The sequence below is a fragment of the Candoia aspera genome, chromosome 3 (genome assembly GCF_035149785.1).
Source record: "Candoia aspera isolate rCanAsp1 chromosome 3, rCanAsp1.hap2, whole genome shotgun sequence".
In the NCBI taxonomy this organism is placed as follows: Eukaryota; Metazoa; Chordata; class Lepidosauria; order Squamata; family Boidae; genus Candoia; species Candoia aspera.
The window spans coordinates 110,981,935-111,007,881 of record NC_086155.1 but is presented as its reverse complement, the minus strand read 5'-3'; the positions used below and the strand labels follow the sequence as shown (position 1 = coordinate 111,007,881).

Here is a 25,947-nt window from a genome sequence, read left to right as displayed (position 1 = left end):
GGGACAGATTGTATGGAGATTAGGGTTTATTGTCATGAAGATATCCCACAACTCTTTTTCATCTACCTAGAAAACTGGATTTTCTGAATGAATGTCTGACAGTAGCAATGGACCAGATGAGGATTAATAAAGTGAGAGTTAATCTGGAAAAGGAAGAGGTGACTTTTTCATTATGCCCTGATAGTGCTTGCAGAGAGATAAAAAGTATGTGCTTTTTGTTACTCACAGATGTGGTGGCGAGAAAATGGTCAAAGCTGCACTCCAGATCCTCAGAACATTAGTTTAAATTAAGTCCAGATGATTTTAATCTTCTAGACTCTGTGCCAAAAAAAAAGAGGGAGGGATTGGAAACACCCAGACTTCCTTTGAGATCACCTTGCTCTGAAATTGACAGATCACAACAAAAGCAATAAGTAACAATTGAAACAGACCCATTTAATTCTACCTGAGCTCCTGGCGTTTAACTTTTAGCTATCACACAAGTACAGTAACAGCTTACTTGGGAGTAAGCTGCTTTGGATTTTTTTGAAGGACTGGCTTTAGCAAGAGAAACATGTTCTGGGCTCCAAGACTACAACATAGATAGGCAAACTATCCTTCCCACACAAACTATGAAATCCTGTGCTTTGTTACTTTTATTCAGGAGTAGACTGAATCCAGTGGAGCTTCCTCATTGATTTTAAACAGAGGCGGATTGATTTTCCAAGGCTGCTGCTTCCCTTCCCTGCAGCTGCCGCTCTTCTACAGCCAAAGCCAAAATGGCAATTGAGAGCAGAATTAAGTGCCTGCAGTAAACTGAGGAGCTGCTGGGCACATCAGAGACTTTGATTACATAATTACCAGCATAACTGACATATTATGGATCATTCCTGTGGCTAGATTTGTGTTGGGAAAGTAGAGAAAACATTGCTTCTAAACTGGAACAACTAATTTGGATATGTGTGTGTGCAGTGGGCTCAGGCAAAGTCAAAGATGATACTATAAAGATACGTCCTTTAAACTGGTTAGTGACACATCTCCATGCCTCAGTTAGCAGTATGCAAGATGAGTCCATAGATCAAGGATGATAAAGGAACAGGCAGTTTCAAGAAAAACACCTATTTTATCTTTCATGGGTTAATTCCCAACATTCAGTCCCTTTTAGGAAAATGGCATAAACGGGGAGGCTCAGGCCCCTTGCCAGCATCCTTTCTATGCTCTCAACATCTTTACAATTTTCCTCGTTCTCCTACACTTACTTGCTTTGGGACACAACAGCTGCATTTATTTAAGTTCAACAAGGAGCTGGCTATTTGGAAAACATTCTCTTCACTAAATGATGGCTAGTTCCATATAGAGAAGCAGACAGTAACTTTGTTTACTTTGCAATATATTTAATCAAGATATGGCTCCCGTGGTTGAGACATTTAAGAGAAAGGTGTCAGTTTATAACAGTGTTTTGCAAACTTGGTAACTTTTAAGATGTGTGGACTTCAACTCCCAGAATTCCCCAGCCAGCATGGGGAATCCCACATCTTTCCCACATCCTAAAGTTGCCATGTTTGAAAAACACTGATTTAGAATTTTTAATGTGTCAACATCTGGAACAGTCTTCCATATAATTCAGGCTTCTTAGACATACTGGAATTGAAGATTGGAGAGCCAAGAAATGGATAGTTAAGCACTGTGCAAATTAAGGCTGAAAATGCACTGAGAAGGGGGAGGTGTACTGCCGTGGCCTTGCCACTCCAAATCCGAGTCAAAATTATTGATTCTTATTTTAAATTTTCTTATAAGTATTCAACAGATTGAGCACCAGTTTGGGGTCATGGTTTAAGGCACCAGGCTAGAACCCAGGAGACTGTGAATTTTAGTCCTGCTTGAGGCACAGAAACCACCTGGGTGACCTTGGGCCAGTCATTCTTCTTCAGCCGTAGGAAGGAGGCAATGGCAAACCACTTCTGAAATCTTGCCAAGAAAACTGCAGGGACTTGTCCAGGTAGTCACCTAGAGTCAACATTGACTTGGAAGGCACAAAAAATGAATAAAATAAAATAAAATTCAACAGGGTATTTAGGTATAATAGGTGTCATACCTTCAAATCTTCTGTCTCTCTTACTTGAGATTCCCTCAGAATATGCAATCTGAGGAAAGTGCCTCAAAAGAGAAGCACTTTTTCTAAAAGTATATATAGCCAACACCTGAGTACTCTTGACAGATTTCTACCCTGTTAGAGTTGCATTCTCAAAATAGGACAGAAAGGAGCCATGATCAGTTCTTTGGCTTTCTCTGATAGGTGATAAGCTTCTCTTATCTGAGGAGAAGCTGCTGGGACAAGGAAAAATGCTGTTCTTGCAGTCCTATCATTACCTTCTGTGGCAGCTAGCTGGCAGTACAAACGGAACATTGCTTGCAGGGAAAAAATGTCCGTATCTTATCAGTATTTCCTCTCAGAAATGAGACTTTGTCCACAGTAGGAAACAGATAATGCCTCCCTTACTTGCTCAGCCTCTGAAGGCTGATCTCTAGAGGAAAAAGAGGAGGAGGAAGAGGAGAGATTTCCATGGAATGAAAAAAATAGTATGTGCTCTAGAAACAAATTAAATTTGTTTTATTTCTGTCTTTCTAGAAAAGTGATTTTTAACTTGGCATATTTATAACTATGATTCCAGATGTAGACATATTAAATATTCTAAATTGAACCCTTTCTCTTAAGTGCCTCAACCACTGAAACCATAACTTGATTAAATATTTTATTTATTTATTTAAATTTGTATCACCACCCATCTCCCCCGACGGGGGACTCTGGGCGGTTTACAATAAAAATAATAATAAAAATATAAAAACCTAAATTACAGTCTAAAAGCATAAATAAGATAATAAATATAAAATCCAAGTTGAAATAAAACCAAAATTAATAAAGGGTGCTATGGCGCCAACCACCCCCAGGTGGAGCTGTTACCCTCCCCATCCCAAGCAAGGCAGCAGAACCAGGTCTTCAATTTCTTCCGGAAGGCTGGGAGCGAGGAAACCTGTCTCAACTCCAGGGGCAAGATATTCCAAAGGGCAGGCACCACTGCAGAGAAGGCCCACCACCTGGACCCCACTAGATGAAATTCCTTTGCTGATGGAGTCCATAGCATGCCCTCTCTGCCTGACCGGGTGGGGCAGGTCAATGTTATGGGGATAAGACAGTCCTTCAGGTAGCCTGGTCCCATGCCATGTAGGGCTTTAAAGGTGATAACCAACACCTTGAATTGGACCTGGAAGCAAACTGGTCCCCAACGCAGCCCGCGCAGCAGTGGTGTCACATGTGCCGATTTAGCAGCACCAATAACTCGCCGCGCAGCCGCATTCTGGACCAGCTGAAGCTTCCGGATACTCTTCAAGGGTAGCCCCATGTAGAGCGCATTGCAATAGTCTGTGTGGGAGATGACAAGGGCATGAGTCACTGTTCGGAGGGCATCTCGATCCAGGAATGGGCGGAGCTGGCACATCACCCGAAGATGTGCAAAGGCCCTCCTGGCCGCGACTTCCACCTGCTTTTCGAGCAGGAGTCGCGAGTCCAGGAGGACCTCCAGGTTCTGCACTGGTTCTGAATGGGACAGTGCTACCCCATCCAGAACCAAAGATGACAACTTCTTGGAAATGGAGGGGCCATCAATCCACAGCCACTCCATCTTATCAGGGTACAGTTGAAGCCTGTTGTTCCCCATCCAGACCCCCACAGCCCCCAGGCACTTGGAAAGGGTGGAGACCGCATCACTTATTTCACCTGGGATGGAAATATATAACTGGGTATCATCTGCATATTGATGATACCTCATCCCGTGGTGACGGATGATCTCACTCAGCGGTTTCATGTAGATGTTGAATAGGAGAGGAGAGAGAACCGAACCCTGTGGCACCCCACAATAGAGGGGTCGAGGGTCAGATCTCTTCTCTTCTATCAACACCAATTGGGAATGGCCCTGGAGGAAGGAGGTGAATCAGCGTAAAACTACACTGCCCACCCCAACCCCGAGCTGCCCAAAAAGGATACCATGGTCGATGGTATCGAAAGCCGCTGAGAGGTCCAAGAGAGCTAGGATGGATGCACTCCCTCCATCCCGCTCCTGCCAGAGTTCATCCATAAGTGCAGCCAATGTGGTCTCTGTCCCATATCCCGGCCTGAAACCTGACTGAAGGGGTCCAGATAATCCGCTTCTTCCAGAATCCTCTGGAGCTGCAACGCAACCACTTTCTCAACCACCTTTCCCAAAAAGGGAAGGTGGTAAGGGTGAAAATTGCCCAGTATAGTAGGGTCCAGGGATGGCTTCTTGAGGAGGGGCTATACCAGCACCTCCTTAAAGGCAGCCGGGAACACCCCCTCCCTCAAGGATGCATTAACCATTGCCTAGACCCAATCACAAGTTACCTCCCGGGCTGATTTTACCAGCCAGGAAGGGCATGGGTCAAGATGGCATGTGGTTGCATTAACAGTCCGGAAGATCCTGTCCACATCCTCAGGCCCAACAAGATCAAACCGGTCCCAGATAACAGGGTAAGTACGCTCCCTTGGCATCTCCCCAGACTCCGCTTCATGCTTAGAGTCCAACTTAGAACGGATCTGAGCGATTTTGTCCTGCAGATGCTTTGAAGACTCTTCCAAGTGGCCCTGTAAATGGGTCACTGAGTCTGCCTGACCCAAAAGAGATTGAGCGATCTTAAACAGGGCTGTTGGGCGACATTTTGCAGATGCAATAAGAGCGGAGAAGTACTCATGTTTTGCTGCTCTTACCGCCACAAGGTGGGCCTTAATAGCAGCTCTAGCTTGTGTTCGGTCAGATTCAGTCTTTGTCTTTCTCCAGCGGCACTCCAGACGTCTTTTAACCCTCTTCAAAACCCTCAGCTCCTCCTTAAACCACGGGGAGTGACGGGTTGAACGAGGCAGGAGAGGTTGCACAGGCGTGATCCTGTCCAAGGCCCTGGCCGCAGCTTTATTCCAGGCTGTGGCCAGGACCTTCGCTGAATTGTGCATCAGATCCTCGGGAATAACCCCCAGCTCTCTCTGAAACCCTACTGGGTCCATCAGTCACCGGTGGCGGACCAATCGAATGGGTCCTGCCTCCCTGTGGAGTGGGGCAGCACAATAGAATCTCAGGGTTACCAGGGCGTGGTCTGACCATGACAATGGAGACAGATCTAACTCTCCCCTCAGATCACATTGCCACTACTCAGACAAGAAAACCATTGCAAGGTAAACAAAATTAAATAATGTATTTGTTTGCCTGAAGGCTAAGCAGTAGGCAGATCTTACCCCATGCCCACACTCTAGTGCCTACAGTGATAATGGGTAGCTAGGCAGTAGGATTTTGTCTCAAATTGAAATTTCCACTAATTATGAACTTTATATGAAAGGAACCAGTGGGGGTGGTGTGGAACTAGAGAGAGGGTTAAATGTGGCCACTTATAGGGAAACAGGAGGGAAAAAGAAATAACAATTAATATGGGCAGTTGTGACTGAGGGGAATTAAAATTGGACAAAGGGGAGAGATACCTACCTTCGACCTAAAAAGTGTTTTGACGGGAAGGAAGGAAGGAAGGAAGGGGAAAACCTTGTGAAATTATATCCTTTCAAGCAAGTAGAGTCCCTTAAAGGTCAAGGTAGTATCATGCAAACAATTAAAAGGTAGTATCATGCAAACAATTAAAAGCAGAGTGGGTGTGGAAGCATAATTTAGTCTCAAACAGCCTTGGGATTACTAATATTAATATTACTAATATGGAAGTAAGAGTAACTTCCCCTGGTCAACCATATTTGTGAACAGGCTCCAAGTCCTAGAGTGACCCTGCTCCAAGAACTTTGTCTCACTGCTCATGTTAGGTTTCACTCTACTTGACCACAGCAGAAAGTGATGGAGTGAATAGCCCCACTGCTAATTTTGTCTGCAATGGTGCTAAATCCAGTTATGCCATTGTATTTTTCACTATATAACAAAAAAGAAAAAAATGCGAGGAAGTAAAGGTGCTTGGGAAGCCATCTAAGATGGCTGCTTTGTATTTCACTTGGGAATGTGAAATCTTGTGTGCTGGCACAATGGCAAATGGTTATCTCAGAAAGAGGCTGTTTAGACTGGCTGCCTTACGGTTATTTGGAACTGTAAGTTATTTGAAATACCAAAAGAGGTCTGAGAAATGAGCTAGGAAGATGCTAAAATCAGTGGGACTCAACACTAGACCAGCGTGAGTGGAGAGGTTTTTTTAATCTATTCCTAGATGAGGGTAGCCTTCAAGGCTGCAAAATTCTGTGGGCGTGTCTGTGTATCTGTTTGTGTTTGTGTGTCTGTGATGCATGAAGAGACTAAAGTGCATTTGGAAAATTGGAACAGTTAATCTTCATTTGGAGCAATGTTTCTGAGCTTGTGCTATACATGTGAGGTGAAAGGTCCCCTGTGCAAACACTGAGTCATGTCTGGCCCTTTGGGGGGACACCGCTTTCATGACATTTTCTTGGCAGACTATAGAGTGGGGTGGTTTGCCATTGCCTTCCCCAGTCATCACCACCACTGGTGATATGAAGAAAATCCAGAGAGGGATGCCATTCATCTTCCAAATCTGTGCATAGGGTGGTGGGGAGAGAGACAAAGAAGAGAAAAACCAACCAGCTTCTAGTAGAGTGTGCTGAGGGTGATTAGTATGCTCAATATGAATGTTATTCCTATCTTTAGAGAATAAAGAGGAACTGGGTCAACTACATGCTAGTCAGCTAAATGTTGATAGACAAAACTCTGGTACACATTGTTGAACAGTTTATGAGCATTTAGAAAAGAACACATTGCTTGTCAGCAGCCAACATACATTTATCAAAATTAAATCATGACAAACCAACCTGACTTCCTTCTTTGATAGAGTGACCAATATAGCTGACATGGGATATATGGTGAACATAGTGTACCTTGAAATAGGCTTCAGTGAGAATTTAGTAGAGAAGATGGTTTTATAAAAGCTGGACTGTGCTAGCATTAGATGGGTACAGAGCTGGTTGACAAATTATACATCAACATCAAGCTGGAAGGAAGTGTCAAGTAGCACACTACAGTGTTCCATTCTGAGCACTGTACTGTTAAACATACTTATAATTACTTGGATGAGGGATTTGAAAGTAGAATATCAAATTTGTGGATGACATAAAGATGGTGGGGGGGAAGTAACAAACACTTAAAACAACAATATTGAGATTTAAGAGGATCTTGTCAAGCTGGAAGGTGCAAGGTTAATTTCAACAGGAGCAAATGCAAAGGCCTCCATTTGGGTACATTAGACATTGGGAACATGGGTACATTAGACAATTCATAACATTAAAAGCTATTCAACACTGTAACAGACTGCTCAGGAAATGGTGGACTCTCCTTTGCTGGAAGTATTTAAACAAAGCCTGGATGGCCATCTATTAGGGATGCTGTAGTAGTGAATTCCTTCATTGGGCAGGGACTAGATTATTTCCAAGGTCCCTTTCAATCCTTACATTGTATGATTCTATATGTGAATGTAATTTTCTTGCAAAGTTATCATGTTTTGTATAAAAATGATTATTTTGATTAGACTTTATTTTGAAGGGTGTTTGAGATAATTCTATACTTAATTTGAGATGAGCATTCTAATTATATGGTAGTGTATATTCAAATTTGCTGAATGAACAGTCTTTTGAAGTTTCAGGCAAATAAAGAAAAGAGAGCTAGTTACCAGTTTGTACTGTGGGTTATCACAGAATATTTTTGTAAATTGAAAGTGCTGCAAGAAATAGGAAAAAGGAAGCTATACATTCTTTTCCAGTTCAGTTTTGATCTGAACCAGAGAATGGAGTTTTAAAAAATTTGCCTCTTCACTAGCAGCTCTAGCAGGAGCCAGGAAAATACTTTTATTGTTAGAGTCCATAGGATTTTGGAACTCCCAATCCCAGTAAAAACTCTTAGTTCCCATGTTATTAGTTTTTTGCCATCTTAACAACTTTTAGGTCTTACCCATATGCTGGAACTAGTGTGGCCTAGAGCATCAAAGCTATGCTGATATTAAAAAGTTCAGCTAGGATACTATTTGGATGGGAGACCACCTGGGTCCTATGTTACAGGAAATTAAAAAAAAACTGTTGGCAAGAAAAATACACGGACAAGCCCATTAAGTCACCAGGATCCAAGTTTAACTCTATTTATTTTGTGTTTTGTTTTTCTACACTGGTTTGTTATTTTTAAATGTTACAAGAGATGCCCTACTCTGAGTGGAAGAGTAGATAACATTTTCAAAGCAAGTAACTGAAATGGCTATACTTTTTTAGAGTGCCCACATTCCTTAAAGGCTGAGGTGCCCATGTAGTACTTAGGACCCTCAGGTTTTGATCTAGTGATGAATGAAATCTGAGAAGCAGTTGTTTGAAGCAGATTATAATTTCCAATATTTTTGTAGCCTAATTCTTGGCATTTTTCCATTTTAGCATGAAAGGAAGCCATACTGTCACAAGCCCTGTTATGCAACATTGTTTGGACCAAAAGGTATGTGTCCCTTCCTGGTTCATTGGGAATTTAGCACAGTGTTGCTAAATTGCAGTCACTCTTTTTTCCTCCCTCTCATCCTCTTGTTCTGAACTTAGTTTTCCTTCAGCCCAGCCAAAGACATCTAGTTCTGTGTGGATGGAAATATATAGGACTCTCCATTGTGGCAAACGTTGCCTGTTTATGGTATGCTCTATGTCAGATGTGATTTAGTGTTTAATGAACAAAACAGTGCAAACAAAAATATGCAAAAAAGTATTGTGAGAAGGCATAATATAGAATAGAGGCATAAGCAGAGAGAGAGAGAGTGTGTGTGAGTGTAATGGTATGTGGAAAAGACCTTGGGAGGTGGGGCAAAGAGATGCTGCCTAGGAAACGGTCAGATAAGAGAGGGCATAGCCCGCAGCTGGATAGTGGGAAGAGCAAGAGGCTCAGAAGGGACACTCTCTAATTTCTCAGGCTATAAAAGAGACAGCAGGAGATTTGTACTTTCAGACTTGCAAGCTTGATGTCAGCCTTAACAGGTTGACCAGACAGGAAACACAACCAGATAAGCTAATCTTACTTTATTGTAAAGCTACATTAACAGAATCTTGCAAGTCTGAAAGAAAAAACTCCTGCTGCCTCCTTTACAGCCTGAGAAATTAGAGAAATTAAGGAAATGATGTAATGAATCTTGACAGAAAGAAGACTGTTGAATGTTGCTCATGACCCCACTTGATTTCATCAAATATGTGAATATGGCGGAGAATAAGTCAGCACAGAAGGGCTTCTGGCATCAGGGTTCTCTGATCTTTCCCGTTCAATTCTCAGGTGTAAATATTGGAGGAGCAGGATCCTATATTTATGATAAGCCTCCTTCTGAAGGACAGCTTGCACCAGGCCCTATTGAGCACATATCCAAAATGGAAGAAAAGAAAGCGAATGTTGCACCAAAGGGACCTAGCAAAGGTAAGCAGTGAAGCAGAAGCCTGAAAACGCCTGGGGCTTGGACTGACAAAATCAGTGTCACAGCATTGCAACACAAGCCTTGCCCTCTTTCTGTGTGCATCACAATGTTGCATGCACACTCAAAAGGGGCAGTACTTGTAATGCAACACTATGGTGCTCCTTTTATCATTCTGAAGAAAATAGCAAGATCTTGTAATCAAGAGAACTATTGATGGCAGAGGGACATAGTTGTCAATGGTTTTCTTATTTACAGTTATCAGAAAGATTTAAAGTAAAATAATTTATGGTATTGAATGTTGTATGACTGATTTTGAAATGGAATTGTGTACAAATGATGAACATGTGATTGCTAAAATGTATAAAGTTTTATTGAAATTTGAAACAGAAGAAGAACAAGTTAAGGAATGTATGATAAAGTGGGCTAAACATTCTGATTATAATATATAGATGGAACAATGGGGAAATATGTGGTTGAAAGGACTGAAATTTACACTGTGATTAACATTAAACTGAAACAAGAACTTTTCCTCTTGGGACTGATGGATAAGCAGTTGGAAAAAAGTCATGGAACATTGTTTTTATATATGATAACTGCAGCGAGATTATTGGTGACTTAAAACCCTTTATGGACTTTCTGCATAAAAAATAGAAGAATGAACTTATGATTCATGGTTTTGATTTGATAGGATAGATTATGGAGTCCTTGGTGCTCTCTGAACCTTGTTGTTTTCTTGCAGATGTTTCATTGCCAGACCAGGCAACATCTTCAGTGTGAACAGGGAGAGGGAGAGGGAGTTGCCTAATCTGGCAGTGAAACGTCTGCAAGAAAACAACAAGGCTCAGAGAGCACCAAGGACTCCACAGTTCAACCCTGAGCTAGAAAGAAGAGAGTCATTATGTAACTTTAGAGAGAGAGGTCAATTTATAATTGTACTTATAATTGCTGTAAAGAGGATTGGAAGCCACTTCTTTGTATCTTTTTTTCTTTCTTTTCTATTTTTCTGCTACTCTTTTTCTTTTTGCACTTTTAGTATTTTCTTTTCTTTTTTCTCTTTTCTTTTTATTCTATTTTAGATTGCATTAGTCTTTTTATTTTTATTCTATTTTAGATTGCATTAGTCTTATTCCTGTGTTTAAAATGTTCAGTAAAATTATATATTTATATGCACACACACGCATGCATGCATACATACATACACACACAGTATATACATATACATATACATATACATATACATATACATATGAATGACAGACAAGTCTGAGCACAGCCTGGATCAACTACAGGAAAGCCTATGACTCAATGCCACAGATCCATATCTGTGAATGCCTGGCGCTATACAAAGTCAACAGGACACTCAGGACCTTCCTCAAGAACTCAATGGGACTGTGGAAGACAACACTGGAAGTCAACTCAAGGCAGCTTGCACAAGTGCGGCATATACCAAGGTGATGCACTGTCCCCACTGCTGTTCTGCATGGGCTTGAATCCCCTCAGCCAGATTATCACAAGAACTGGATATGGATACAAGTTCAAGAGTGGAACTACCATCAGCCACCTCCTCTACATGGATGACATCAAGCTGTATGCTAAGAGTGAACGAGACATTGACCCACTGATCCACCTGACACGGATCTACAGTGAGGACATTGGGATATCATTCGGACTGGAGAAGCATGGCCGGATGGTAGTAAAGAGAGGGAAGGTAGTTAAGACTGATGGGGTGGAACTACCAGCAGGCCACATAGCAGACATACAGACCAGCTACAAGTACCTTGGTATCCCACAGACACATGGGAGCCACGATGAGGAGGCAAGGAAGACAGCAACAACTAAGTACCACCAAAGGACAGACAGGTCTTGAAGAACAATGGGAAGAACAAGATCCATGCCATCAACATGTATGCCCTGCCAGTCATCAAATACCCTGCCGGTATAGTGAGCTGGCCAAAGGAGGACATGGAGGCTGCCGACATGAAGACCCAGAAGCTCCTCACAATGTACAGAGGCTTCCACCCCAAGTCCAACACCCAGAGACTGTATACTAGGCAGAAAGAGGGAGGGCAGGGTCTGGTGAGTGTCCAAGCCACTGTCCTGGATGAAACCCAGAGCATCCAGGAGTACATCAATAAGACGGCACCTAAATATGAGCTGTTGACAGAATGCCTGAGGCAGCAGCAGACATGGAAGGAAGATCAAGCAGAGGAAGTGCCATGGCAAGACAAGACCCTGCATGGGATGTACCATCGACAGATAGCTGAGGTGGCTGACATTGGGAAATCCTACCAGTGGCTGGAAAGGGCTGGACTAAAAGTCAGCACTGAGGCACTGAACATAGCAGCACAAGAACAGGCACTAAGCACCAGATCCATAGAAGCAGAGGTCTACCACACTAGACAGAACCCAAGGTGCAGACTGTGCAGAGAGACCTAAGAGACAGTCCAACACATAGTGGCAGGGTGTAAGATGCAGGCAGGAACAGCAAACACTGAACGGCACAACCAAGTAGTTGGCATTGTGTACAGGAACATCTGCACAGTGTATGGGCTAGACCCTCCCAAGTCCAGATGGAAGATTCTACAGAAGGTCTTGGAGAATGACAGGGCTAAGATCCTGTGGGACTTCCAGATCCAGATGGACAGGCAGGTACTGGCCAATCAACTGGACATTGTGGTAATAGACAAGGACCAGAAGGCAGTGGTGGTGATAGATGTAGCGGTGCTACAGAAGGAGTATGAGAAGCTGGAGAAGTACCAGGGCCTGAAGGAGGAACCAGAGAGGATGTGGAAAGTGAAGGCCAAGGTGGTCCCAGTGGTGGTAGGGGCACTTGGGGCTGTGACCCCCAAACTGGGAGAGTGGCTCCAACAGATCCCAGGAACATCATCAGAGTTCTCTGTCCAGAAGAGTGCAATGCTAAGAACAGCTAAGATCCTGCGCAGAACCCTCAAACTCCCAGGCCTCTGGTAGAGGACCCAAGGTTGAGGAAGACACGTACCACCCATATGGGTGAGAAGGGAATTTTTTTTTTACATTATGTATGTGTATGTATATATAAATAAATCAGGATCTTGCAAATGTGGGTGGCTGAAGGACTTCGGGGAGTTAGCAGATAAGATCCTAGACATCTGCTTTTTCTTTCTGCGCATCCTTTTATGAAAGATGAGATGGTTGGTTCAATTTGAGATTTTTTTTGTAAAGCTATCCTCCATCTTTGTTTTGCTGATCCTTGTCATGCCTGACAGAACAGGTGGACAATTATTTCTGGAGGACAGAAATAAACAGTGTTGCCCTTTATGAATCTCCCACTCACCATCAAAGAAACCTCAGAGTGTTTTCTGCTTCATTTCCAAAGTATACTGTTCTATATTATATCACCTTGAACACTCCTGTGTATTTCAGATAGAGCAGTTCAGTTTGTTGCAGGATAACCCATAAGTTCATTGGCTGCTTCCCAGGGGGAGGAATACCCTTTCAACTGAGTCAGTGCTTACCACACTCCTTGGTACCTTTTGGAGTTACTATTATGATGAATACTGTAAAAGCAAAAGGGTCCTTGCACTTGTCTTGTAAATAGAAGATAAATAGAAGGTTGCTGATTCAAAACCTAGCAGAAATATATATTTTATTACTACTTGAAGTCCTTCTACCTCGAGTGACGGGAAAAATAATGAAACGATGCATTGCAGGACTTGTTTTTAAAAAGCACAAGGAAAAGTTCAGGAAAAGAAAAATAATAATTTAAAAAAAATCTGTATTTTGAACCAGCAACTTTCTATTTATAGAGCAAGTGTTATAATTGTATTATTATAGCGTTCATGAGAAAGACAGCTTAAAAACATTTAAAAATCAGCAGGACAGTAAGAAAAGAATTTTTGCTTTTGTGCTTGCATGTAGATACATTTTGATGCTTTAACTCTTTATGTAAAGTTCAGTTTAACTCTGTATATATGTAATATACAGTATATTCACACATATAAAAGTATATACATCCAGTAAGACCTTCCCATAGGAAGGAACGTAAACTGCAGTTGCTTTCCTAGAAAAGAAAGATTGGAGGGCACAGCAACAGGAAACTGTCCAGTGGGAGGTCATGGTAGCTTGCTGTCCAGACTGAATACCTTGCAAGTGTCTAAGTCTGAACAGCATTTTCTTAAGTTGGCTTGGAGTCAAGCCAGCTTGAGCACAAGGCAGGAAATGCTTAAATGGTAAGTACAGATATGCCCTTAATCAGAGATGAGTATATTTTGGAGCTGTACTTGTGCCACAATCTACAAAATGTAAACAGTCTGGAATTGGGGACAAAACTAAACTACCTGAGATTCTCAACTTTCTGTTAAAAACAAAAATGTATGTTAAGGAATATATTTTTGAAAATGTGTGGGTGATGTCCACTAAAATGTAGGAACCAGAAGGATTGCTACAAGAATTTCAGTAGATAGGACTGGAGCCAGAGTTTTAGAGCACTGCAAATCTCTGTCCATGACTAGCAAACCAGCAAATGTTATGCAGAAGAGTAAAAATACAGAATGGAGTATGCAAAATAAACTAATTGTGCATGCAGTTTCAACTTGAATAATTTATAAAGGTGAAGGAATTCATTTTTCATCGGACAAAACTAATTGATTTTAGAGTACAACACAGTATATTCTTAAGCCAGACTACTTAAATAAGATATTTTAAAATGTCTTGTGTTATTTAGGATCTGAGTAGAACAAGGACTATGATCTCTGTGTAATGTGTAGGTGACAGAAATCTTGCTTAGAATCTTCCTTCTGGTTAATTAATCTGGACACTTAACGCTGCAACATTCCTATTTTGTTTCTTCTTAATACAGGGTAATTCTGCTTTTTCACTTCTCCACAATACAATGTAAAGTGCAGGTTGGATTCAGGACACCAATATCAGGTTCAGAGTATATTTCCCAAGATAACTAATGTCCATCTAATGCAGATCCTGTCAACAGAATTGCATATATCTGTAACACATGCATTCTTATATGTTTCAGCCTCCAGCATTACTACCTTCACTGGAGAGCCCAATGTCTGTCCACGCTGCTCCAAGAAGGTCTATTTTGGTGAGTTTTGTGAAGACCTCCTGCTTGCATTGCACCTGAACTATCTTTATGTCACACATACAGTGGATCTTGCAGCCCCATGAAAGAAGCACACTTCATTTGGAAATGGTAGCTTTTTTTAAAGGGAGTTATCCTAATTTTGCTATGGAAAATACGAAGTATTATTTTTTATACATATGAGAGATTTAAGGATCATTACTGTTTTTTGAGATGTATCATAGCAATAAATAACATTCTAGCCACATCCACATAGTTATTTTGCCCTAATGCCACTCCCACCCACCCCCCATCCCAGATCTGATATGAAATCATGCTGCCCTAAATCTTGTTTGCACAGAACACACCCTTAATGGACACTGGAATAGGTCTGGGTGTGCTGCTATCCAAACAGCTATAACACACAAAGTTCTAAAAACCATGATTTATGGTTTCCTTTGCTGAAACTCAACTGTTCATGTGAAAAGCTTTCTCCAGTTGGCATGTAGATTGCTCTGGTTATTCCATGCAGTACATTTCTTTCTTCCCCATCCTATAGTTAATCAGTTGAACTTTTTTTCAGTGAGAAGTGTGAGAGCAAGAAAATAAACATCTTTGAATGATTGATCTGTGAGGGGTTACTATTGTGGCTATTGAAGGACTAATCAATAAATTCTCTACTAAATAAAATCTGATTACTTCCTAGAGGCAATGAACATAGCAAACAGAAACTCACGTAACAGGGATGTGTTGCAAGCAGATTGTGATAGGATGCAGAAAGTAGAATACTGTCTGCTGTCATGTCACAAGGTCTCCTGGATATGCACACTGTTCTTGTCCTTTGATAAGCATAAGCTGGAAAACTGGCATGGGAAAAGTGTTACACTACAGAGATAAGCTATTACACTTACATAGAAATCTTCCCATTAGGAAGGGAACTTGAAAAGGGGATGATGTGCTGGCAGAAAGAGAAGACTTAATTCAGATGGACAGAGATTTTGGCATTTGGAAGGAGAAGAAGATGGCTAATGAATGAAGATGATTTAGGCAGCTTTAGCTACTGAAGCTATGTAGATTCTAGGATAAGGCAAGTTCACTGAAGCAATGAAAGAGTGGACCAGGAAAAGACCATTGAATAATGAAGATGGACAGTAAGACAGATCAACTCTGAGAAGTTGTGCCTAATAGTGAAGATCCAAGAAATGATTGTGCTGCTAGCCTGGAGGTGGCCAATCAAGCATTATTAATGTTGTTTAACTCTGAAGAGGGTATCTGTTGATGCTATGAGTGTAAGGAGTAAAAAAAAAAATCCACATGGTTTGTGCGTGCTGTGATTGTCTGATAATTTCCCAAGAACCCAAAACCTCATGACCCAAATGATGGACTAAGAAAAAGGCTGAGGGAAGTAAAAAAAAGGGGGGAGGGCAACGGATGACGTAGATGGATAAATGGAGGTTGCACTCTCTCTGGACAGACTGCGTTATTGTGGGGTGTTGCTGTTTGATTCTTCATGTTTGGTATCAGGAGCTCCTGGGTAGATGCAGAGCTGGGTACTCTGAGTTCAAGGCAGCTGCATCTTTGTTCCTATTGGGAAGGAAGCGGCATCTTATCATCAACTGATCATTCCTGTCTCCCAGGGGCCCTCAGTTTGCCCACATTCCCACCAGCCATGGCTTCCAGGGCTGGAGCTGGTTGGTGCCCAGAGGAAATCAAGGACTGTTGTACCTGATGAGGTGGGCCTGCTAATTGCCAGCCTTCCTTTCTCCTCTTTCTAACATGAGATTGTGTGGACTTGGGAACAAAAGGCTACAAGTGGATGGACATCCATTTGCAGAATCTGAATAAGTAGTAAAAATACTAGCACAAGGCAGGTTTATTTCTGAGTTAAGCATTATAAGCTACAGCCCACTTAAATTCCAGCTGCAGTGCCTTAATTCTCATGCTGAGCATATCTCTTGCTCCTGAGCTCCACTACTAAGTTCCAAAGGCTGCAATGGAGCTCCTCTGAGAATGAGACAAGCAAGGTTGGTGATAATAAGAAGATTGACCAGTGAACTGTTCATTGGCTAACATTTTGGCTAATGTCATTGAGAGAACATACCAATCAATGATAAAGGACATTAAAGAACAAGGTGGCAACACTCAAGGTTCCAGTCTCCAGCACAATCAGAGGAGGACTGATGGGTGCAAAGGTCAGGGGCTAGACAGAAGGGGGCAATCCCATGGGACACAGGAACCAGTAGTGCCACTAATAGCACTCCTGCTAATGATAGAGATAGTGCAGTGACTTTCAGTACATTTGGCTAGCAAGCACAACCAAAGCCTAGTTTTACACCAAGCATCCTCACACTATTTTTAGGCTCTTTTTCAAAGCTAATGGCAGCTTCCTAATTACAGATCTTCTGCATTGGAGAGATACAACTGAAGTCTATATTGTTAAGTTTTAAATAAAACTATATTCACTTCAGAATGTAATGTGCTTTGAAGGTCTTGAAATAAACATTGAGAAGGATGATGTGTTAAAATTCTTATTTTTAACAACATACAACTGCATTGACTCCAAGGTTGGTTTACACCTATATTGGTTTACACCTATAAAAAAAAGTTGAACTACATGCATTTTCTTGTGTATTGTAGCTGAGAAGGTGACTTCATTGGGCAAGGATTGGCACCGTCCCTGTCTACGTTGTGAGCGTTGCGGGAAGACTCTAATCCCTGGAGGCCATGCTGAGGTAGTGTCATGAGTAAGAATGGCGAGCAGGGGGCTCCCATCCAGACTGTCAAGCGCATGCGTAGCACTGAGGAACTGTTCAGCCATTCAAAGAGACACAGTGTAATGATTGCCCTAGCCCCAAATACTCAGACTCACAAGAGGATGCTGAATGAAATCTGATTTATTAAAGTACTAGAGACAAATACAGAGAAAGCTGAGAATGAGCAAAAGCGCGCCAAATACAAACTTAAACCCTTGCTTCAAACGTATCCCGCCCCCCTCGTAACAGCCCCGCCCGGCACAGGTGCTAGCAATCGTCAGAGTTGCTAGCCTGGGAAAGTAACCTTGAGCGCAGTAGATAATACAAATACATTCCAAAGCAAAGCCAAAAGATAATCGTTCCCATCCTCCCTAGACAACTGAAACACGCATCCAATTAATGACATGCGAAACGTTACGATGCATCAAAGACATTGAAACGGCGCACATGACATACCGCCTCCCTAAAAATACCCCTAGGGACCAGGTTTCGAGGGATAAGCGGAGTGGAAACGGGCCACTAGAACCGGGGAAGCCACATCTGGTGCAGCGACCCACTCAGGATGAGGGAAATGTTTCCAACGAACTAAATATTGCAAAGTATTGCGAAGGCGTCTAGAGTCGAGGATTTCTTTAACTTCGAAGTGTTGCTGACCATCAATCATGATGGGGGTGGGGGGTGGAGGTTGCCGATGCCAGCGATCAGAAGGAATAGTCGGTTTGAGTAAGCTGCAATGAAAAACAGGGTGTAAGCGTTTCAGGTTATGAGGCAAGTCAAGTTTAAAAGTCACAGGGTTAATCTGAGCAACGATCGGGAAAGGACCCACAAACTTAGGTGCCAGTTTCTTTGAAGGTTGTGCAGATTTGATAAACTTGGTAGAAAGGTAAACCGAGTCCCCAACTTGGAATGCAGGGTGTGGGGCACGCTTCCGATCAGCATAGAGTTTATAATCTGCTTGTGCATCAGCCAATGCCTGTTGAATCATTGGCCAAGAGTCAGCGAGTTGTGTTGACCAATCATGTGTAGTGACTGTACTGGCAGGAGGTTGTGGGAGATCAGTGATAGGTACAAAGTCTTTACCCAGAGCCACTCGAAACGGAGTTTGTCCAGTGCTTTGATGCACTGCATTGTTGTAAGCCACTTCAGCAAATGGTAAGAGGTCTACCCAATTGTCCTGCTGATAATTCACAAAAGCGCGCAGGTATTGCTCCAGAGTAGAGTTAACAGCCTCAGTGGCCCCGTCCGTCTGAGGATGCCAAGCCGTGGACAGGGCTTGCTTCGTGCCTAACAGCTTGAGAAAAGCCCGCCAAAACTGTGAGGTAAATTGTGTACCCCTGTCCGAAATCAAGCGGGAGGGACATCCGTGTAGCCTGTACACGTGTACAAGGAACAGGCGGGCCAATTGACGTGCTGACGGAATGGACACGCAAGGAATAAAGTGAGCTTGTTTGGAAAAATAGTCTTTGACCACCCAAATGACCGTTTTGCGTTGGCTGGGTGGAAGCTCTACAATAAAGTCCATGGAAATTTCTTCCCAAGGGGAAGAGGGGGTTGCTACCGGCTGCAGCAGTCCCTGGGGTTTGCCCACCTTGCGCTTGGACATTGCACAGACAGTGCATGAAGCAATGTAGTCTTTGACATCTTTGCGTAATGTGGGCCACCAGAATTGCCTCCGAACGAGGTGCAGGGTTTTCACAAACCCAAAGTGACCTGCGAGTTTGTCATCGTGGGAACGTGTTAACACATCTTTCCTGAGGGTTTCAGGAACGTAGAGGCGGTCGGATTTCCAAGCGAAGCCTCTGTCAAAAGTGACAGTATCTTTATTCGCAAGCAACCAAGTATCAGTTTTTAGCTCTTTTAGAAACTTTTGTTGCAATTGGGAGGGAATTGACAAAGTGCTTGGCTGAGCAGCGCTTGTGGTAGGCGGTTGCTGTGCGCGTGTTTGGCTTCGCGTCACAGCCTGCATGCCCAATTGGGGCGCCGTCCAGAGGGTGCTCACCACATCTGGCGCCGCCCCAGAATCCTGAGGTTGCCGGGACAAGGCATCAGCCAAGAAGTTCTTTTTCCCTGGAATAAATTTGAACTGAAAGTTGAAGCGATTGAAAAATTGAGCCCAACGAACCTGTTTAGGGCTCAGTTTTCGAGGGGTACTAAGAGCCTCCAAGTTTTTATGATCAGTCCAGACCTCAAAGGGATGATTTGCCCCTTCCAATAGATGCCGCCAAGCTTCTAATGCAGCTTTCACTGCAAATGCCTCCTTTTCCCAAACATGCCAGCGTCTCTCAGTCTCGGAGAATTTGCGGGATAGATAGGCACAGGGTTTGAGGCATCCTGCCTCATCTTTTTGCATCAATAATGCCCCAATAGAATAATCGGAGGCATCTGCCTGTACCACGAAAGGCTTGGAGGGATCAGGATGTTGTAGAATGGGCTCTTTGACGAACGCTGCTTTCAGCCGCTCAAACGCCGTTTGACAAGCGGGCGTCCACCTCAACAGCGCTCCGGGATTTTTGACTCTCCTAGTATCTCCCACCCCTTTTGTTCGAAGCAGCTCCGTTAGGGGCAAGGCAATCTCAGCGAACCCCCTGATGAACAATCTGTAGTAGTTGCTGAACCCCAAGAAACTTTGAAGTTGCCTGCGGGTGCGGGGACTCTCCCAGTCCATGATAGCCTGCACCTTGGCAGGGTCCATTTCTATACCTTTATCAGAAATCCTATACCCCAAGTAGTCAATTTGGGTCTGATGAAAGGCACATTTTGATAGCTTTGCATACAATTCAGCAGATCTGAGTTTACACAAGACTTTCTTTACCAGAGCTACATGCTCTTTCATGGTTTCCGTATAAATCAATACATCATCCAAATACACCAATACACCTTTAAACAGATGTTCATGCAAAACTTCATTGATTAATTGCATAAATACCCCAGGGGCCCCAGCCAACCCAAACGGCAACACCTTATACTGGAAGGCTCCCAACGGGCAATTGAATGCAGTTTTCCACTCATCACCCTCCTTGATTCGTACACGATAGTAGGCTTCTCTTAAATCCAGTTTAGAGAAGATCTTGCCCTTGGCCAGATGTGACAACATGTCCTTTATCAATGGCAAGGGATATTTGTTGGAAATTGAGACGGCATTTAATCCGCGGAAATCCGTACAAAGTCTCAATGTGCCGTCCTTTTTTGGGCGAAAAAGAACCGGCGCCCCCACGGGTGAATTCGCCGGCTCAATAAATCCGCGCTCCAAATTTTTGTCCACAAATTCCCTCAACAGGGTCAGTTCCTTTTGCGTCATGGAATAAATTTTTGGTTTAGGCAATTGAGTGTTGGGTAGCAGTTCTATGGCACAGTCCGTTTTTCGATGGGGAGGCAACTGGTCAGCTTCCTTTTCACCAAATACATCAGCAAACATCCTGTACTCAGCCGGCAAGCCTTCCAGAGGAGAGGCCGGGTAAGGCGGAGTCGCAGCTGCCGCAACCCCCACCATCTCCTCTGGGGCACCCTTCCCCTCTGCCGCTTGATAAAATCCATCCCTAAACGTGATAGTTCGGTAGACCCAGTTTATTTGGGGATTTTGCTGCACCAACCAGGGTACCCCCAACACCACCAATGGTCCCCCAACCGGAGCCACTACAAAAGATAACCCTTCCTGGTGACTGCCCAGTTGCAAGGCTACATGCCCTGTAAAATGGGTGACCGGTTTGCCCCCTGCCACGGACCCATCCAATTGAGTAAAAGCGATGGGTCGCTGTAAAGGGAACGTGGGGAGCTCCAAAGCTGCCACCACGTCGGGGTGCATAAGACACCGGGAACACCCCGAATCAATCATGGCCCATACTTCCACAGTCTTGGATTGGGAGCCCAATTTCAATTTCACCATGAGTATGCGGTAAGTGCCACTCACCGATGGAGGCTCGCGCCCGTCCTCTACCACCTGCCCAGCGGCGCCCTTTAGAGCAGGTGGCTGGCGTTTCCCGCCGGCTGCGGGATTTCGGTCTCCCCCTCAATTTCGAAGAACATCACATCGTCTCCCTCGGTTTCAGCCACCGCAGCTTTCTGTTTCCTCGGCAATGCAGGGGACTTTCCTGGCGGTTTTCCGGGCCGTTCCTCTACCTTCGCTTTTGGGCATGCTGCCACTCGATGCCCCTCCTTACCACATCTCAGACACAAGCCTTTTGCGTATCGCTTCTCCCGCTCCTCGTCCCAGGGTCGTTGTCCCGGTTTCCCCCCGGTGGTCGATGGGCGGCTGGGCTTCACCTCCCGCCCCGACTTGGCGGTCTTCCGCTGGGCAAAGATCTCCTGGGCATGTTCAGCCCTCCCCGCCAGCAGGATCCACTCATACAGCGTGTATGGGTCGTCCCTCCCCAGGGACCAGCGTAGCACTTCTGTATTCAAGCCATCCTTGAAGAGCTCGATAATGGTTGCTTGGGACCAGTCATCCACCTTCCCAGCTAGCGCTTTAAACTCCAAAGCATAATCGGCCACTGATCTGAACCCCTGCTTGAGTTCCTTCAGGGCTCGCTTTGCTCTCTCCTTTGCTAAGGGGTCCTCGAAGTGTTGCTTCAACGCCCCGAGGAACTCCTCGAGACTTTCCAGTTCAGGCGCCTCCGACTGGCACATCTGGACATACCAGTCTGCCGCCCTCCCCTTCAGTTTGGTGGCAATGGTGATGATCCTTGCCTTTTCCGATTGGAAAAACGCCCCCCATTCTTCCATGTAGGCTTTCGCGTTCGTCAGGAAGAACGAGAGTTTGGTCGGATCCCCATCAAACTTGACAGGGAAGTCTCGCATGCCGCCTCCCGCCGCGCTGCGCCCCACCACCGGTGCTGCCGCGGCTCGTGTTTCCCTGGCTCGGGGCGGTACGGGGCCCCGGGGCGATCGCCCTGGCGATGCTGCGATTTCCATCTGGACCGACTGGTCCCCTTCGCGCCTCCGCACCACCCGTCGCCGTTCCGGGGACAGCCCCTGGGAAGAGGGGGTTGAATGCCTTTGGCTTGATTCTTCTCGGACCTCTCGCAACGAGGTCACATCCAAGCTCAGCTGTTTCAATATAGCTTCCAACGAATCCATTTTGGACTCCAACACTCGGATCCGATCCGGAGTGGGTGAGCCCTCCGTTGGCTGCACCTGCACCACGTTGGGGGATAATGGGTATCTCTGCCTCCAGGAGGGACCCCCCGTTGCCGTGGCATCTCCTTGTGTCTCATCCCAGGTGAGCAGCTCGCCCGGCGAAGTTACGGTGGTCTCTGGGGCCGTTTTCAGCCCCCCGGCTTCACTCTCCGACTCGGAGCTCGCCTCCTCTCGGATGGCTGACAGCTCCCCACCCTGGGACGGTCGGCCGGACTGCCTCACGGTCGAGTCCGGTTCCCCTTCCTCCATCATCATGATGTCGGGTTCAGTCATCGCGGGCTCTCTCCCTCACAGGGTTAGACGCTTGTCTTTCCTGGACAGGGGCCAGCGGATTTAGGAACTTAGATTCTCAGCTTTATGTAATGATTGCCCTAGCCCCAAATACTCAGACTCACAAGAGGATGCTGAATGAAATCTGATTTATTAAAGTACTAGAGACAAATACAGAGAAAGCTGAGAATGAGCAAAAGCGCGCCAAATACAAACTTAAACCCTTGCTTCAAACGTATCCCGCCCCCCTCGTAACAGCCCCGCCCGGCACAGGTGCTAGCAATCGTCAGAGTTGCTAGCCTGGGAAAGTAACCTTGAGCGCAGTAGATAATACAAATACATTCCAAAGCAAAGCCAAAAGATAATCGTTCCCATCCTCCCTAGACAACTGAAACACGCATCCAATTAATGACATGCGAAACGTTACGATGCATCAAAGACATTGAAACGGCGCACATGACACACAGATCGGGACCGCCTTAACCCTTGGGGGTTATATGTCTGGGTTTTTCCCACGCTTCTTCAGTTTGTTAGGATTCTTGTTAAGTACTAGTAATAAATATTAGAGACCAGTTCATTGTCTCAGTGTGTTTCCTGGTAGTTAGGACAGGTAGGACTCCATTGAGTTGGATTCAGGTTTTATCTTCCTGCATTTCTGGAACTGAACTAGCAGTTCTTTTGCATATTTTGCTACTAGAAGAGATGAAACATGATCTGGAAGAGAAGCAGATTTTGGCATGATTTCACATTAATAATTCACATCACAAAATAAACCACACATTGATTCTTCATAATTAATTATTCTGTACATTTACTTCATAACACACTGTTTTTTCCTTACTGTATCCTACCCTTGGTCCCTTCTGGATGTGTTTTTGACAGTAACTCCCAAATGTTCTTTTATAACTCTGCATCTGATTCATTTATCAATAGGTGTATCTACAGCAGTGTAAAATATCTATGTTATCTAATTTCTACATTTTCATACAGAAATTTTGGGGTTGTAAGTTTTTGTTTGTAAATTGTAGTGTATGCTACTGAGTAGAAACCAGGTGAAAGTACCTAGCTAATCTGGGCTGATCTTAAAAGCTTAAATGGGGTCAGGTTTAGTTACTTCTTGGATAGAAGACTACCAGGAAATTCTAGGGTTGTAGGCTAAACTTACAAGTAAAAAAAGTCTTAAGAAGGCAGCAGTTGCAAAGCAAGAAAACTACTTGGATATGCCTAGATACTCACTGGGAATCAAGCAATTCAAAGGAGGCTTCACTTTTTTTTCCCTTCTAAGATAATGTGTTGTATTACGGATGGAGAAATTCTTGGAACAAATGGATGCATTGCCACTATGGAAGTTAGCTTGTGGTGGGGGTGGGGGCAGGGGTTTACATATCAGTGTCCAATGCCCAAAATGTTTGGAGCTATTCTTTTTCCCTTCAGCAAAGGATCGTTACCTTGTCATGGTGCTGGAGCTTGAGCACCTCAATGATGCCATGAGCTAAACCGTGAAGGGCCACCCAAGACGGGAAGGTCATGACAGAGAGGTCAGACTAAATGCGATCCCTGGGGAAGGTAATGGCAACCCACCCCAGTATTCTTGCCGTGAAAACTAAATGGATCAGTACAATCAGAGATATGTCGGTATACCATCGGAAGATGAGACCCCCAGGTCGGAAGATGGTCAAAATGCTACTGGGGAGGAACAGAGGATGAGTTCAACTAGCCCCAGACGTGATGACGCAGCTAGCTCAAAGCCGAACGGACGGCTAGCGGCCGACGGTGCTGGTGGTGAACGGCGAATCCAATGTTCTAAGGATCAACACTCCACTGGAACCTGGAATGTGAGATCTATGAGCCAGGGCAAATTGGATGTGGTTATTGGTGAGATGTCAAGATTAAAGATAGACATTTTGGGCGTCAGTGAACTGAAATGGACTGGAATGGGCCACTTCACATCAAATGACCACCAGATCTACTACTGTGGACAAGAGGACCACAGAAGAAATGGAGTAGCCTTCATAATTAATAGTAAAGTGGCTAAAGCAGTGCTTGGATACAATCCAAAAAACGATAGAATGATCTCAATTCGAATTCAGGGCAAGCCATCTAACATCACAGTGATCCAAATATACGCCCCGACCACAGATGCTGAAGTAGAGCAGTTCTGTGAGGATCTGCAGCACCTACTGGACGACACGCCTAAAAGGGATGTTATTTTCATCACAGGAGACTGGAATGCTAAGGTGGGCAGTCAAATGACACCTGGAATTACAGGTAAGCATGGCCTGGGAGAACAAAACGAAGCAGGACATAGGCTGATAGAATTTTGCCAAGACAATTCACTCTGCATAACAAACTCTCTCTTCCAACAACCTAAGAGACAGCTTTATATGTGGACTTCACCAGATGGACAACACCGAAATCAGATTGACTACATCCTTTGCAGCCAAAGGTGGCAGACATCTATACAGTCCATAAAAACAAGACCTGGAGCTGACTGTAGTTCAGATTATGAACTTCTTACTGCACAATTTAGGATCAGACTAAAGAGATTAGGGAAGACTCACAGATCAGCTAGATATGAGCTCACTAATATTCCTAAGGAATATGCAGTAGAGGTGAAGAATACATTTAAGGGACTGGACTTAGTAAATAGGAACCCAGAAGAACTATGGACAGAAGTCTGCAACATTGTCCAAGAGGCGGCAACAAAATACATCCCAAAGAAAGAGAAAACCAAGAAGGCAAAATGGCTGTCTGCTGAGACACTAGAAGTAGCCCAAGAAAGAAGGAAAGCAAAAGGCAACAGCGATAGGGGGAGATATGCCCAATTAAATGCAAAATTCCAGAGGTTAGCCAGAAGAGATAAGGAATGATTTTTAAACAAGCAATGCACGGAAGTGGAAGAAGACAATAGAATAGGAAGGACAAGAGACCTCTTCCGGAAAATTAGAAACATCGGAGGTAAATTCCAGGCAAAAATGGGTATGATCAAAAACAAAGATGGCAAGGACCTAACAGAAGAAGTAGAGATCAAGAAAAGGTGGCAAGAATATACAGAAGACCTGTATAGGAAGGATAACAATATCGGGGATAGCTTTGACGGTGTGGTCAGTGAGCTAGAGCCAGACATCCTGAAGAGTGAGGTTGAGTGGGCCTTAAGAAGCATTGCTAATAACAAGGCAGCAGGAGATGACGGCATCCCAGCTGAACTGTTCAAAATGTTGCAAGATGATGGTGTCAAGGTAATGCATGCTATATGCCAGCAAATTTGGAAAACACAAGAAT

At 44.1% G+C, this 25,947-nt stretch overlaps 1 protein-coding gene across 1 annotated transcript in view; it reads left to right on the top strand.

Moving 5' to 3' along the window:
- LOC134493809 (cysteine-rich protein 2) overlaps nt 1–25,947 on the top strand; it is a 67,954-nt gene that overhangs the window by 37,540 nt on the left and 4,467 nt on the right. Inside the window, exons 3-6 of the mRNA XM_063298592.1 lie at nt 8,450–8,507; nt 9,321–9,458; nt 14,465–14,533; nt 17,147–17,241. Of these exons, the coding sequence (XP_063154662.1) occupies nt 8,450–8,507; nt 9,321–9,458; nt 14,465–14,533; nt 17,147–17,241 (360 nt within the window). The remainder of the gene's footprint in view (nt 1–8,449; nt 8,508–9,320; nt 9,459–14,464; nt 14,534–17,146; nt 17,242–25,947) is intronic.